Source organism: Falco biarmicus, chromosome 1 (assembly GCF_023638135.1).
Source record: "Falco biarmicus isolate bFalBia1 chromosome 1, bFalBia1.pri, whole genome shotgun sequence".
NCBI classification, from domain to species: Eukaryota; Metazoa; Chordata; class Aves; order Falconiformes; family Falconidae; genus Falco; species Falco biarmicus.
The window spans coordinates 70,431,019-70,443,791 of NC_079288.1; the positions used below are offsets into that span (position 1 = coordinate 70,431,019).

The window sequence follows — 12,773 nt, forward strand, 5'->3', positions numbered from 1 at the left end:
TTTCTTGGTCATCTACCAAAAATGGGATTGGGTTATACATTTTCCAAAGAATGGGATATTCAACCCCTGACCTTTAAAAAGGATGTATGGGAAGACAAGCTGTTGGATTAAGACTGTAAGGAACTCTATTGATATGGGCAGAAACTGTAAAATGTCCAAGAAATCAATGACTTCACTATTCAGATAAAGAAATGCTTGGCAGTGACCCCAGTTTTATCTCCTCTTTTCTAAGTGTTAAGAGGCTTTTTAACTATGTAATATATAGTTGGGCATTAAAGATTTCCCCAGTTTTTTCCATATAAGCTTGGCTGTCTTCAAGGATTTGATACCAGGTCTAAATCAGGTCAAAATCAGCTGAATAATGAAATCTGCTGGGGAAAGGATGTAGCCTATAATTTAGCTATATAGCCTGTAATGTTGGTGGAACCTATAGTTTACCAAAAAAACCCAAACCCCAGAAAGGTTAGATAATGTCTTCCACAAGAAAAGTCCTGACTTCCTTTATCTTTCCCTTTAGTCTAGTGGTAAAGTAGGAATGGGAAGAGTGATGAAAAACTCTTCTGGTTCTCTATGTGTTTTGATAAATAAAAAATGATCAAGCTATACTTGAAGATCCATAGCTTTGGATAAAACTGCCTTTGAGGTATGACCAGAATGTCTGCTTCACCAAAAATCCTTAGGAGGATACATAAGCATAGGGGCAGTGAAAAAAAAAAAATATATATTTAAGATATTCAAGTGCTTTCTGAGCATATGGAGCCAGGCAAAAATAGTCCCCTTCTTACAATAGTCCACGATGGCTGAGACTTCCTCAGAGAAATCTTGGAAAAATTGGTGGTAAAAGCTGGAGAAGCTGGGAAAACGCTGAATTCAGCAAACAGTTTTAGGGACTGTCAATCCAGCCTGTGACCACTAAATCCTCTGTGTCATCAAGTTCTTTTAGAGGTGTGATACAACCTAGAAATTCTTTGAAGTGATCAAAGACCATTTGAAGGCGTATTTTTAAAATCAACATACATCTGCTGGTGACAGAGAAGCACCCTGGGAGTTTCTGTGTGTGTCTATGCTACAAATACATTGCAAAAGAGTCTAGAATATCTCTTAAGATGCAATTCAAAAAATGCTGAAATTAGCCAGGGCAATGTATGTATCAGAAGGTATAAAAGAAGTACTCGGAGGTGATATATCTGGCTTACAGGACTGTTTACTGTTATTTTGAACTATTTTAAATTTCTTTCAAGCCTAGTTTTGTAAAAGTTTCAGCAATATACAGATGACACAGGTTTTCAGATATCAAGAACAATGATCTCTGGTTTTGGTATTAATCTGAGTTCTTGATGGTCATTGCTGGATCTAAGGGACATATTGATCACTGATAAATTTGAAAAGTGTTAGAACTAATTTTCTAGGTTTAGAGAAAGTGGTTTCTCATTTAGTTTTAGCCCTTGTAGGGACAAAATGCACCCACATGGCACCTGGATCCTACACCAATACAATCTGCTCCAGGGAGGGTATGACAGAAGCGGGGGACTATATCTACCTTTTCTTAGAAAAAATGAGATAAGCATCTTCTCAGAAGCCATGACCACTTCTTGCCTTGTGCTCTGGCATGGCATATCCACAAATCTTTCAGCCTGATCTTACCCTTACCAAAGTACCTGTACTGAAGAGGCAAAAGGTGTCTATAATATTATTCTGTGTTCTAAAGAACCTGGGAATCATTCAAAGGCCAGTTCAGTTCCTAAAATTGCTGAAAGGGGGATAACTGAGTGAGTTTCTTTGATTTCTACCTGTAGCAGAATTACTGGTCCTATGACATCCATGTTCCTCATGACTCCAGGCATGGATTTGAGAGGGGGTTGAGTGATAACATTTCTCAGGACATTCATATGGGGAGATTGTTACTGGTGAATACCACTTGACTTTTTCCATTTCAGATCGCACAGGTGTCTACACATATGCAGAAGGTGAAAAAAACAGTCTAAACCCAAGGGTGTCCTCGGCCCTGCCAGGGTGTTGTTGGCTTTCTTCCACAGCAGCTGCTGGAAGTGGTGGTGCTGTAGAGCCACAGTTTGCTCTATGTCTGTGACTCGTCAGCAGGGATCAATTACCATCTTTTGCCCTTGCTTTAGTTTTGTGAGTTTGACTTCTGTCAGCAATTTTTTTCTGAGGTATCCCTAGATCAGATAACCTCACTTTGAAATATTCTTCTTCAATGTTCTGCAACAACGGACTACTTTTTCTTGCAAAGGACAGAAAAACTAGAGACTCTCCTTACTGGAGGCTAGTTCTAAGTATCTCCTTGGCATAGTCCATGCTATAGGAGAAGACTGGCCCAGGAAAACAAAATTGCATCGCTTTACAGAAGATCAAAAGTGGCTGATTAAGCCAAGCAAAGTTATCTGATATGGTGAAATTAGATCCCTGAAGAGCTGCTGATCCATCCTTCCATTGTTCCTGATCAGATTGCTAAGGGAGCCAGGGCAGCGAACCTACTGGTGTGCTGGTTTTCACCCGTACGTGGAGTTAACCAGGCTGCTCTCAGGGCCTCATCACAAGAGCTGAAGTGACCTTGGCGTGACATCCTACCGCCTGCATTGTTCAGGCTTGCAAACACTGCATGGAGTGCGTGTGCCATCCGTGGGCAGCCTGCCCGCCCTGTGGGGTTTCGGCAGAGCATTTGTCGTTCCGGTAAGGCAGCCAGATCGGGATCCTGTAAGGCAGTCAGGAGGTGAAGATCCTGTCAAAATCGCAGGAAGCAGACTAGTAATCTGCAGAGGCCTAAATAGGGCTTTTAAAATTGGAAGCAGAACTGACTGCCTAGACAGAGTTTTTTGAAAGATAAACAGCATCAGCAAGCTAAATGGATTTCAAGGACAGCTTTAATTGTTTTTCAAAAGAATCAGCAAAAGGCACCCTAGCCAGAACAAGCTCTGAAGTACAATCAGGAAGATTTCAAGTGTACAGTAGTTTTGAAGATAATCAGGCAGTTCAGTGCTTGGAGATACCGTAGCAAGTAATGAATAAAGCCTTTTAATGTCAGCATTGACAGTACTGTAGTCTTGGAGTCAATTACAATACCTGCTCTAGGTGCTCCTGCAGGATGAACTTTGCCATCCTCATTAAAATTGACATGCACGCAGATTCCCGAACCTCAGTAATTGTCCCCGCAGCACACTTGGTGAGAAGAACAAGTTGTTTATTGCCAATACCTGTTGTGTGGAGCCCCCCTTCTCTTCCTTTCCGCCCCCCTCCCCCTCTCCACCCAACCATCCCAATAGCCTGTGACAGACCAGCAACGTTTCTGAGTGGATTTTACTGTAATCGTTGCAGAATCCCATGGACCTTGCATAACGGAAATTATTTGGGTCACCAAATCTTATTTCCTAATTATAGGATTGAAAAGGGGAAAAAAAGAAGGTACAATGTGAAACCATTCCCTTATCCTGGCATTTCTGCTTTGAGAAACCCTGCATAACCCAGTGCTTCTCTCCGCTTTGGGTGAGCTCTGCTGTAACCTGCAGCCGGAGCGCTCCCCTCGCTCTGCCCCCGGCCCCTCGCACCGGAGCCGACGGACCCTCCGGCTCCCGGATGCTCTTCGCTGGGGCATTAATCCCCCCCGCCTCGGGGAGCAGAGACGGTCCGGACGAACAAAGATTCCGCCGCCGCGACCGGCACCCCCAGCCGCTCTCCCCGCGGAGGCGCCCCCCGGCAGGCAGCGGGCGGGTTTGACGCCCCGGCGGCCGCCCGGGGGGGGCTGCGGCGGCCGCCCTGAGCCTCGGGGCGGCCGGGAGGGGAGAGCGGGGCGGAGCGCGGGGCCGCGGGCGGGGCGGGGCGGCGGTGGGAGGGGGGGAGCGGCGGGGACCGGCGCCTGTTGCCCCGAGAGAGTTAACGGTGCGGGGAAAGTCGCCTCTCCTCCGCCCGTGCCGGGCGCCTGGCAACCGGGGCGCCGCGCATGTAGGGCCGCCGGGGGCTGCCGCCGCCGCCGCCCCCCCGCCGGGCCCCGCGACCCCCTCCCCGCCCCGGACAAGGCGTCTAAGGTGCCCAGGCGTGAAGTATGGCATGCAAAGATGGTTTCTGCCAAGGAGCCAGCCATCGCCATGTCCTCGGGTCTCTCCATCGCCCTCCTGCACTGCCTGTGCCTGGCGACGTGGTGAGTACCCCCGGCGGCGGCGGGGGGCCCGGGGCGGCCGGTCCCGCCGGTCCCGGTGCCGCTGCCCCCGCGGGTCCCCGGAGGCTCCGCTCACCCGTTCCCTCTTTGCCTCGTAGTCTCACCGGGCCGCCAGGGCAGAGCAAAAAAGAGGAGAAATTGTGGCCGGAGAATTTCACCAGCATCCTGAACAGCCTCCTGGATGGCTATGACAACCGGCTGCGACCGGGATTCGGGGGTACGGTAGCGGCGCGGTGCTGGCCGGGGGTGTGTGGGCACGCCGGGCAGGGCGGGGGGCGCAGCGCTCGCCGCTCGTACCCAGCGAAAACGTGTGTCCCCCAGCGTCGCATCCTCGCCCGGGGATCCGAGCCCTCGGGGAGGGAAGGGCCGGCAGCGAGCAGCGCCTGGCCCCGGGAGCTCGGGGGGCGCAGGGCAGCCCCGGCCGTGGGGACCCGCTGGGGCGGTCCCGGGCTCAGCCCCCGCTCCGCGGCTCTGTCCGCACCCGGCATCGGGCCGCGGCTCTTGCGCTGGGGAAAAGTGGGGAAAAAACACAACAGAAAAAAAAAGCCCTGAAGCCGCTGTGCATTGGTTTGGTGAGGATGGAGGGATCTGTCTAACCTGCAGATTCTTCTGGTTCTTGGCAGTTTTTGACCCCGAAATGCCACGAATCGGGTCCTAATAGAAACAAGTGTACTTCTGCCAGCTGGAGAGGTCAGGGCTTTGGTGGTTCTGTGCCACTAGTTAGAGAAAAGCAGAGCTCAGGTGCCTGAGCACACCAGTTCTTTGCCACAGCTGCTCGAATTCCGGGTTTGATTATTAGAAGTGGTAGGCTTAATTGCTTTGCAGGAATTAGAAGTGCAGGAGTCTCCCGTTTGCCTTCACCTGTGCTCTGCCTGTGGAGCGTTTGTGCCCTGTTCTTGCCTCAGGCTGTTAAGATGCAGTCGCCGAAGAAGCAGCCAGACTTGCTGCTCTTCGTTGGTTTTAATGTTACTGTGTAGGGACTTGGAATCACAAATCATTAGGATCCAGACAAAATAAAAGTTTATTTTGTAATCTGAATGAAGATACTAAAAATGCAGATTTGGAAGTAAAAAAATAAATAAATTAAAAAGAAATGCTGCAGCCCTTATGATGCACAAAGCTATAATGAGCATTTTCTGGGCTGCTTCCTATAAGGATTGAATGAGATCCTTGCGTAGGTTTATGTTGCAAAATACTTTCTTCCTCCTCTGAAAGTACTTTCCCCATACACGTGATCCATCTACACTGACATGTATGCCAACACATTCCCCACATGCCACATACAGTGCTCACATGCATGGTCATGATTGTTAAAGGACAGCACCTGGCATCATTGATCACTCCTTTATTAATTTGAGTGTATGGAATAAATTAGGCCTTCTGTAAGTTAGCTTACGCATTAAGTGAGAAGGAAGCTAAATTTATTAGCACCCAGAGGAATCATTTGGAACGGGTAGCCTTTTGCAATTTAGTCTCTGCAGAGAGGTTACAGACACTTCTGCACGCGTACAAGAGATGTGCTATGTTTGGCATCATTTTAGGTTGAATGCCAACTAATTAGTCATCTAGCAAAGATGCTTTATGAGCATTATCAGATTTCCCAAATTAAACAAGTACTAAATATGTAATATGACATACATTTTATGTTGATTTTTATTTTAGTACTGTTGTCCTTTGCAGGACATTTTGCAAGAGTAGGTCTTTTTCCCCAGTAAGTGTGGCAGACTTTCAGCAAAATACTGTCAAGGAGAAAAAGCTCATTGTATCTCCTTGAACTTTCATTATGACAACAGTGAAGTAAATGATAGAGGGAGGAAAAAAACCTCTCAGATCTCAGCCCGAGGAAAACACTTCTGCGTGAATATTTCACCAAATGGGTATTACGTTGCTTCTTGCTTCTTCCTTTTAACATCTGATCCACTCACCTTTGGGTTTTGAACTTCTGGGTGAAACATGGGGAAAAATACTTTTATTTTTGAAAACGATGCTTGCCTCCCTAGCTCCTTAAAGCAAAAGTTATCCTCACGTGATTTGACAAGGACAACTTTTTAAAAAAAAAAACAAACCAAACCAAAATCAGCCAAGGAAAGAAATTTCTGCAGTTGATTGCATCTGACTTTTTGACATGACTCGGAGTAATAACTCTAGATTAGTTAGTAAAATATACACTATCCAGATCAATTTTTTCCTGGTATTTGGGGGCATTTTGCTGATAAATCCTTGATAAATGGGTCTTGCATCTTAAAAGTGGGTCACTCGCTTGGTGACAGCATAGCAAACAAGATATCGGAGGGGATGGGAATATTTAGAGATTGAAAGTAGAGTGTGTTTTGGTAATATGAAAACTGCATCACTTCCTGAGGAACAGCAGAATATTTTTGTTTTAGTCTTGAAGCTGATTCACCATCTAGTTTTCACGTGGCTCAAAATGAAACGAAGGTTTTATTTTAAGAACAAAAGGCCGCACAGAGGTCTAACTGATGCTGATTTTAAACTTCAAATTAATGAAAACATTTCTAATTCTCGTGCAAATGATGTTTAAAATCAGACTTGAGGAGGTAGCCAAATTCTGAATTTTGCTGGCATCTTCCAGAGTTGCCACAAATAGCAATTCATGAAGATTTTCCACATGCAGAGCAAAGTAGAAAACATCAGATTTTGGAGAATTCCTAAAACTGGATCCAAATTCTCCACGCTATCATTAGCACAATTTTTTGGTGGCTATGGAGGAGAAGTTAAGCTCTCTAAACATGCTTACAAATGTGGAAGTAGTCCCCTGGGAGAGTTTTGAACCTCAGCGGAGTATATGGAAGCTTGTCTTGGTACTCCTTACACAGAAGCATGGCGTATGTTGAAGATTAAGAGAAGAATTAAGTTCCCTGTGTCATTGGATTGACACCTTGGATTACAAACTGGCTTTATTAAATGGATTTGAAACCCTAAAAATTTGCTGTCACTTACTGAGCACTGTGAGGTTTGGTAATGTCAAAGGGTTTATGAAAAATGTTATTAAAGACTATTTAAGTGAAAGTTCCCATTAAGTTGGGGGAGGAATCTAAAGAATCAAGAGAGAGGCAAAGAGATTTCACCTAGAAATTTAATGAAGCAAAGCAGAATGGGCAGTTTTGTGTAGGAAAGAAAAAAAGAACCAAGTGCTGTCAGGAGGACTTTAAAATGCATGAGTTTTGAATTTCAGTAGAGGGAAGGTATTTGGGGACTAATGAATAAAGTAATGCTGTATGATGTTTGAAAATAGTGTGGTGGAAAGGAAGTCAGTTCCATTCCCTACAGTTTATGCTTCATTATATCGTTATCCTGGCTTTTAGAAGGCAGTTTGTGATGCACGTGGGTTTCTTGGTCAAAACCACTCTATAAGAACAGGGTGTTTACAGAAGCCACTTGTAGCATGTTTAATTAAAAGCATTATCTGCTGGAAAACTTCAGGAGTGTTGCCACAGTGCTATTTTGATTCAGCTGTAAAACATTGAAGCAAAAGCATTTCCATTTATACCCTGATTCTAGTTTTCATCTGCTTTTAAAAATTTTATGTATAGCACAAAGGAAAACTATGAAAGTTGCAAAAGCTGGATTTTCTCTGAAAATCCCCTTGGTTCTTTCTGTTATCTTTCTGCTGGTGATTAGTTTCAAAGCAACGGCAGAAGTCTAGAGACTTTTTAAAAGGAGCGTTATTTACTTGAAGTAAAAGGCTTGGGCCTGATTTGCTCTTTTAAACACTTGCATGGTTTCAGACTTCAGCTGAGCAACTCTTCACATAAATAAGGGCCTGCAAGATCTGATTTAAAGCTGTATTGAATTGTAACTTTAAAAAAATGTCATGATGTCTTTGAAACTTTCATGATGCAGTAACTCATCACACTTAAACCTGCACTTAGGGAAGTCAGAAGGAATGAAAGGACTGAAGCTGGTGAGGACAGCATCACTGTGTACTGCCCTGTATCTGCTAATTTTAGTGAGTTGTGCCTTTTAGAGGACATATCATCTCCAGTGCCTTGCTTTTAATTGCCAATTGTATGGCCGGACCAAAGAAAGGAGGTGGTGTGTGAATTGCCTCCTGCCCAAGGCTCAAGGCCTGACGGCAAAGCCCGCTGACGTCAGCTCTGAGCAAGCTGACAGTATCGCCCACAGCGTGTTACTGGCTCGTGGTGGTGCGGGTGCCCATCATTTGGTGAGAGCTGGAGTGCTCTCTCCTCCTGGGTTCTGTTTATTTGTGTGAGGCAGAGTTTGGCATGAGCTGCAAGTCTCGCCATCAGCTAGTGAGATGGCAATGGCTCTGTGGCGTTCTGTTTGGAAATTGCCAGGTGTACTGTCTCGTGAGTAGAAGGAATAGGACTGTGTTTATTCACTTTTCTTTTTCTTCGTCTTTTCATACTCTTTCTCATGAGTGCAGCTGAGTATTAGGCGGAATTACATGTGCTGGCCATCGTCTCCCCTAAGAAGGGTAGGAGCGGGCTTCTCTGCCCCTTCTAGGCTGTGGAATGTTCAGCTGATGAACAGTGTTTCTGAAGAGTTTCATTTCCTGTCAGTGCAGGAGGAGTGACTTTAGTCAGAAGATAAACAGAATAAATTTGAAGAGCAAAGACAATTTTCTGTTTTTAGAGAGCAGAAAAATATCTACATGATTATCTGCTCTTATTAGGAAGTCGTGTACCTTCAAGGTTCCCTTGCTCAGCATAATAGATACTGTAATTTATTTCTGTTTTTCAGATTGCAGATGGACTTGAAGCGAGCACTGTAAAGTGAAGCTGATAAGTTTTTTCAGACAGTTGTCCAGCCTTCCTCAGCTGGTGAGAGTAGATTACTCAAAGGCTTAACAGGATATGGTGTTAGATACCTGTAGTTGACTGGTTTGAATTTGGCCCAGGTTAGTAATGCTTGAAGTCATTACCATCTGTTCATTATTCTGTGACCTGTACAAAATTAGCTGATATTCTTAGTCCAGTTCTTAGTAGACAGGTGTCCACATCATGAAAACTGGCACCAGTATCAAGCTAGTTGGCTGTCTCAGCAGTAATTGTCTGCTGATGAACAGGCAAGGAAACAGTAATCTCCTTGTTTGTGGAGGTATGTTTTTTCCTTTTCAGGATTCACACATGCTGATCAACGAACATACGTAAAGACAAATCTCCTGTGTGCTGCTGCATTTTTTGTATTTCTCTTTTGGTAGAGAATATAGTCCACGTGTTGGAATTCCACATAAATTTTTTACAAATGCCCTACCTAGTTGTTCTGACTTCCTAACAGAAATCTGGCATATAGCAAGTGTTCTTTCTGGTAGAATGAAACAAGAGAATACACTTCATATGATGCCTTTTTTTCCTTCGCTTAAAAGATACCTTTTAAAACCCTATTCAGGCAGCAAGAATTTGGAAAGAGAAAGCACTAAATCTTTCACATGTAGTTATATTAAAAAAAATATAAATCTGTAGCAATTACTTTTTTTTTTCTTCTTTTTAGACATAGCTGTAGGAACTGATGCCATATAATTTCATGGAGTTTATGTATCCTGGGACTGATCTCATAATAGCAGCAATAACTGCACTTAGCATTTAAATTGTACTTTGTATGTTGAAACCTTTCTACAGACTTGTTTGCTGAAGTTCCCGGTTGGTTGCGTGACTCCTGATGGGAAAATTTGCAATATACAGAAAGCCTGTACAGGATTTGACTGTTTACATACAGTGGAGATCTCTGCAGTGACAGTTGCCTATGGAGACGCAGTGATAATGGAGCCCAAAGTCTTTCACTGGGAGCTGTGCTGCAGTTCAACCCATATGTTGGCATAAAATGCATGGGAGAGCTGTCTTAGGTTCCTCTTCACAGGGTTAGGGCCTGGCATCGCTTCTTCAGCCCACATGTAACATCTCTAACACCAAACTATTCTGGCTTTTTGCAGGGGTTGCTTTTCATCCTGCCTGAGCTTCTTTAGAGTATATTATCTTGCAAGCAGTGATTCAGACTTAGCTGTTCCCACTGCAGTGTGTAGGACTCTCCTCCTATTTCATTGACATAAAAATACACACCAGTATGTTATAAATAGTTCTTCAGCATTCCTGAAGATTTATGGTGGATAGATGCTTTCTGAACATCCATTGAGGGATAAGCCCAAATGGTCATATTTAAAGTTAATTGGCCTGCTTACAACTCGATGCATTTTATTGCCAGTAATAGAGTGTTAAGGATTCTAATAGGATCTTCTGCTTGCAGAGCCTGAGTTGATTAAGTGGTGCTACATGTTCATTTCAGAGGGCTCCTTAAATCACCAGTAAAAGTGGGCTAGGTGACTACAGATCACCTCCTCGTTGACAGGAATTCCCACGATTAATAATAGTTAAAAAAAAAAAAGCAGCATGACTCACTGTTTGCACCCCTGCTATTGTTGCCAGCTGGAGTTGTCTTTTCTTCTAGGATGAGAACAAGGGATAGGTTTTGGTGTCACCATAGATACTCCTGGGTTGGCATTAATACCGGGATGTGCTAGAAAATCCAAGATTTGCTCTTAACAGTTGTGAACTGACAGTGTAGGTGGAAGATGTGGAGCACGACAGGGCTGCAATTGGAGAAAAAGCATTTGGGAGATAATCAGCTTCACTGTCCCTTGCTGCTGTCTTCAATCCTACCAAATATTTTAGTGTTTGACCAGGGTTTTGGATGCAGAGCAAGGATTTGCACATCAGTACTAGCTGGGTAACTGTTACGATGCCTGAAATGTTTCTAGATCCTCATTCACCTGCCATTTACTAGTGGCCTAAAATGTGATTTTAACATGTGTTTTGTCAATGTACTGATACTATGTTGGGCAAGCAACCAAAAGTAAACTTTAAGCCTTATTTTGTGGCCTCATTATTATCTGGGAGTTTTTACTTCCTTTTTTCTCATGGGTCCTACTAATAAATAAAGGCTGAGAGCAAAACAGCAGTTGCTGGAGAGTGAACTCAAGCTCGTTTTAGCCCTGTGCTGCTGCTATAGGATTTCTCATAGCATTAAATCATAGGCTTCCTGGTTTGGAGATTAGCTTTTTGATCTCAGCTTTCCTTTTCTTTCTGAGAAGCTCAAAAAAAACCCCCAAACCCAACAAACTTGCAAAAAGCCTCTGACACTTATTGCCCATGCTTCTGTAATCATTTAATAAAACAAAAGGGTTCGATGCCTGAGGAGAAGCAGCTCATGCCTGTGGGGAAGAATCTGTCCCTTTGCTCAATGTGTAATGATTATAAAATTACAGTGTTCTGTGAGCTAAAGAAAAGAAGATATCGCCAGAGGAAAACAGTTGAAGGTTTAGTTTTTTTTTTGTTTGTTTGTTTTTTTTTTTTTTAAAAGGTATATTCCTATTTAATTTCTTAGAACTTAACAAATAAAGCAGTTCCTGAAAGGGATTTGGGAACCTGAGTGCAATATTCGCTATTCTCTTACTACTGAGGAACAGAGACTAATACCTGCATTTTCTTATTAGAGGTATATGGGGAAAATGATGTTTTCATTTCTATGAAACTTTGATTCCAGAAATATTTCAAGTTCAGGTGAAATAAATATTTATATATTTAAACCAACACTAGATCAGTTTTGGTCTTGTGATTATGGGAGGTCAGATATGATTGTATCTCTTCTATTTCCATGTACAAATATGATTGGGTTTTTCTCTCTTGTTTTCTAACGCTGCAGATGAATGTCTTCACTTCCAGTGTCTTGACAGCTCTAGTATGAGTTTTTCCAATCTCTTGGAGCTCTTCTGTTCTCCAGAAATGATTATTTTCAGGAAATGCCATTTGCTGTGTTGTCAGTAAAACGAGTGGTCTAACCACTCATGGGTTTCCCTGACCTAATGAACACTTTGCTATTTGTCGAAAGGGGAGCAGCTTCCATTTGACATATTTAGAGAAAAACCCATTGCAAAATAAACATCATGGTATGAAAGTATGTTATCTGGAACTTGGGATTTTCTTCTTAAAACCTCTTCAAGACAGACGTGCCAAACTATCCAACTTCCCAGGGACTGCTGAGCTACCAACTGTTCTAGGGTGAATTTTCTTTAGATTTTATCTCAAAAAAATGTCCTTCTGTGAAACTGTTAACTTCCAGCAAAGTCGGTTTTTTGACATTTAGCCGAAAAATTCTTAGCTGTTCTTCTCTACATAACTTGCAAACTGTTTAGTGAAATAATTTTACATGGTTTTATTTTACTTTTTGTTCACAGTTTGACACTTGTTCTAGATGCAAGAAATATAGGTTCCCTGTTTTCCAGTTACTTACTTCTTTTTCTCCTTTTAACATTTGATTCAAAGTGACATCTGTGAACAGCGAATTTTTTTTTTAATTTTATTTTTTCTTTCCAAGAGGGACATATTCTGCTGCTAACAATCTTAAGTTATTCCTCCTTTAATTTTTAGATTGCAAATACTGTGATAAAGCCTGAATTAATGGACTCGAGCCACTTACCCTCTATAAATTTGAGTTGTACGGATTTAGAATCTTTCGTTGTGAATTTGTAGATCGTACATTTTTTGCAAACAGATACAGTTTGGTGAGACCATCAGTAGATATTTTTTTAACTTACTTTTAAAAAAATGTATGATGTGAGTTAATT

General features: G+C 43.0%; 1 protein-coding gene across 2 annotated transcripts in view; it reads left to right on the plus strand.

Moving 5' to 3' along the window:
• The first annotated feature begins 3,883 nt into the window (after positions 1-3,883).
• The window catches only part of GABRA4 (gamma-aminobutyric acid type A receptor subunit alpha4), a 45,550-nt gene continuing 36,660 nt past the window's right edge, over positions 3,884-12,773 (plus strand). For both annotated transcript variants that reach the window (XM_056326689.1, XM_056326690.1), the window contains exons 1-2: positions 3,884-4,153; positions 4,270-4,388. In XM_056326689.1, coding sequence (XP_056182664.1) covers positions 4,071-4,153; positions 4,270-4,388 — 202 coding nt within the window. In that variant the 5' untranslated portion in view covers positions 3,884-4,070. The remainder of the gene's footprint in view (positions 4,154-4,269; positions 4,389-12,773) is intronic.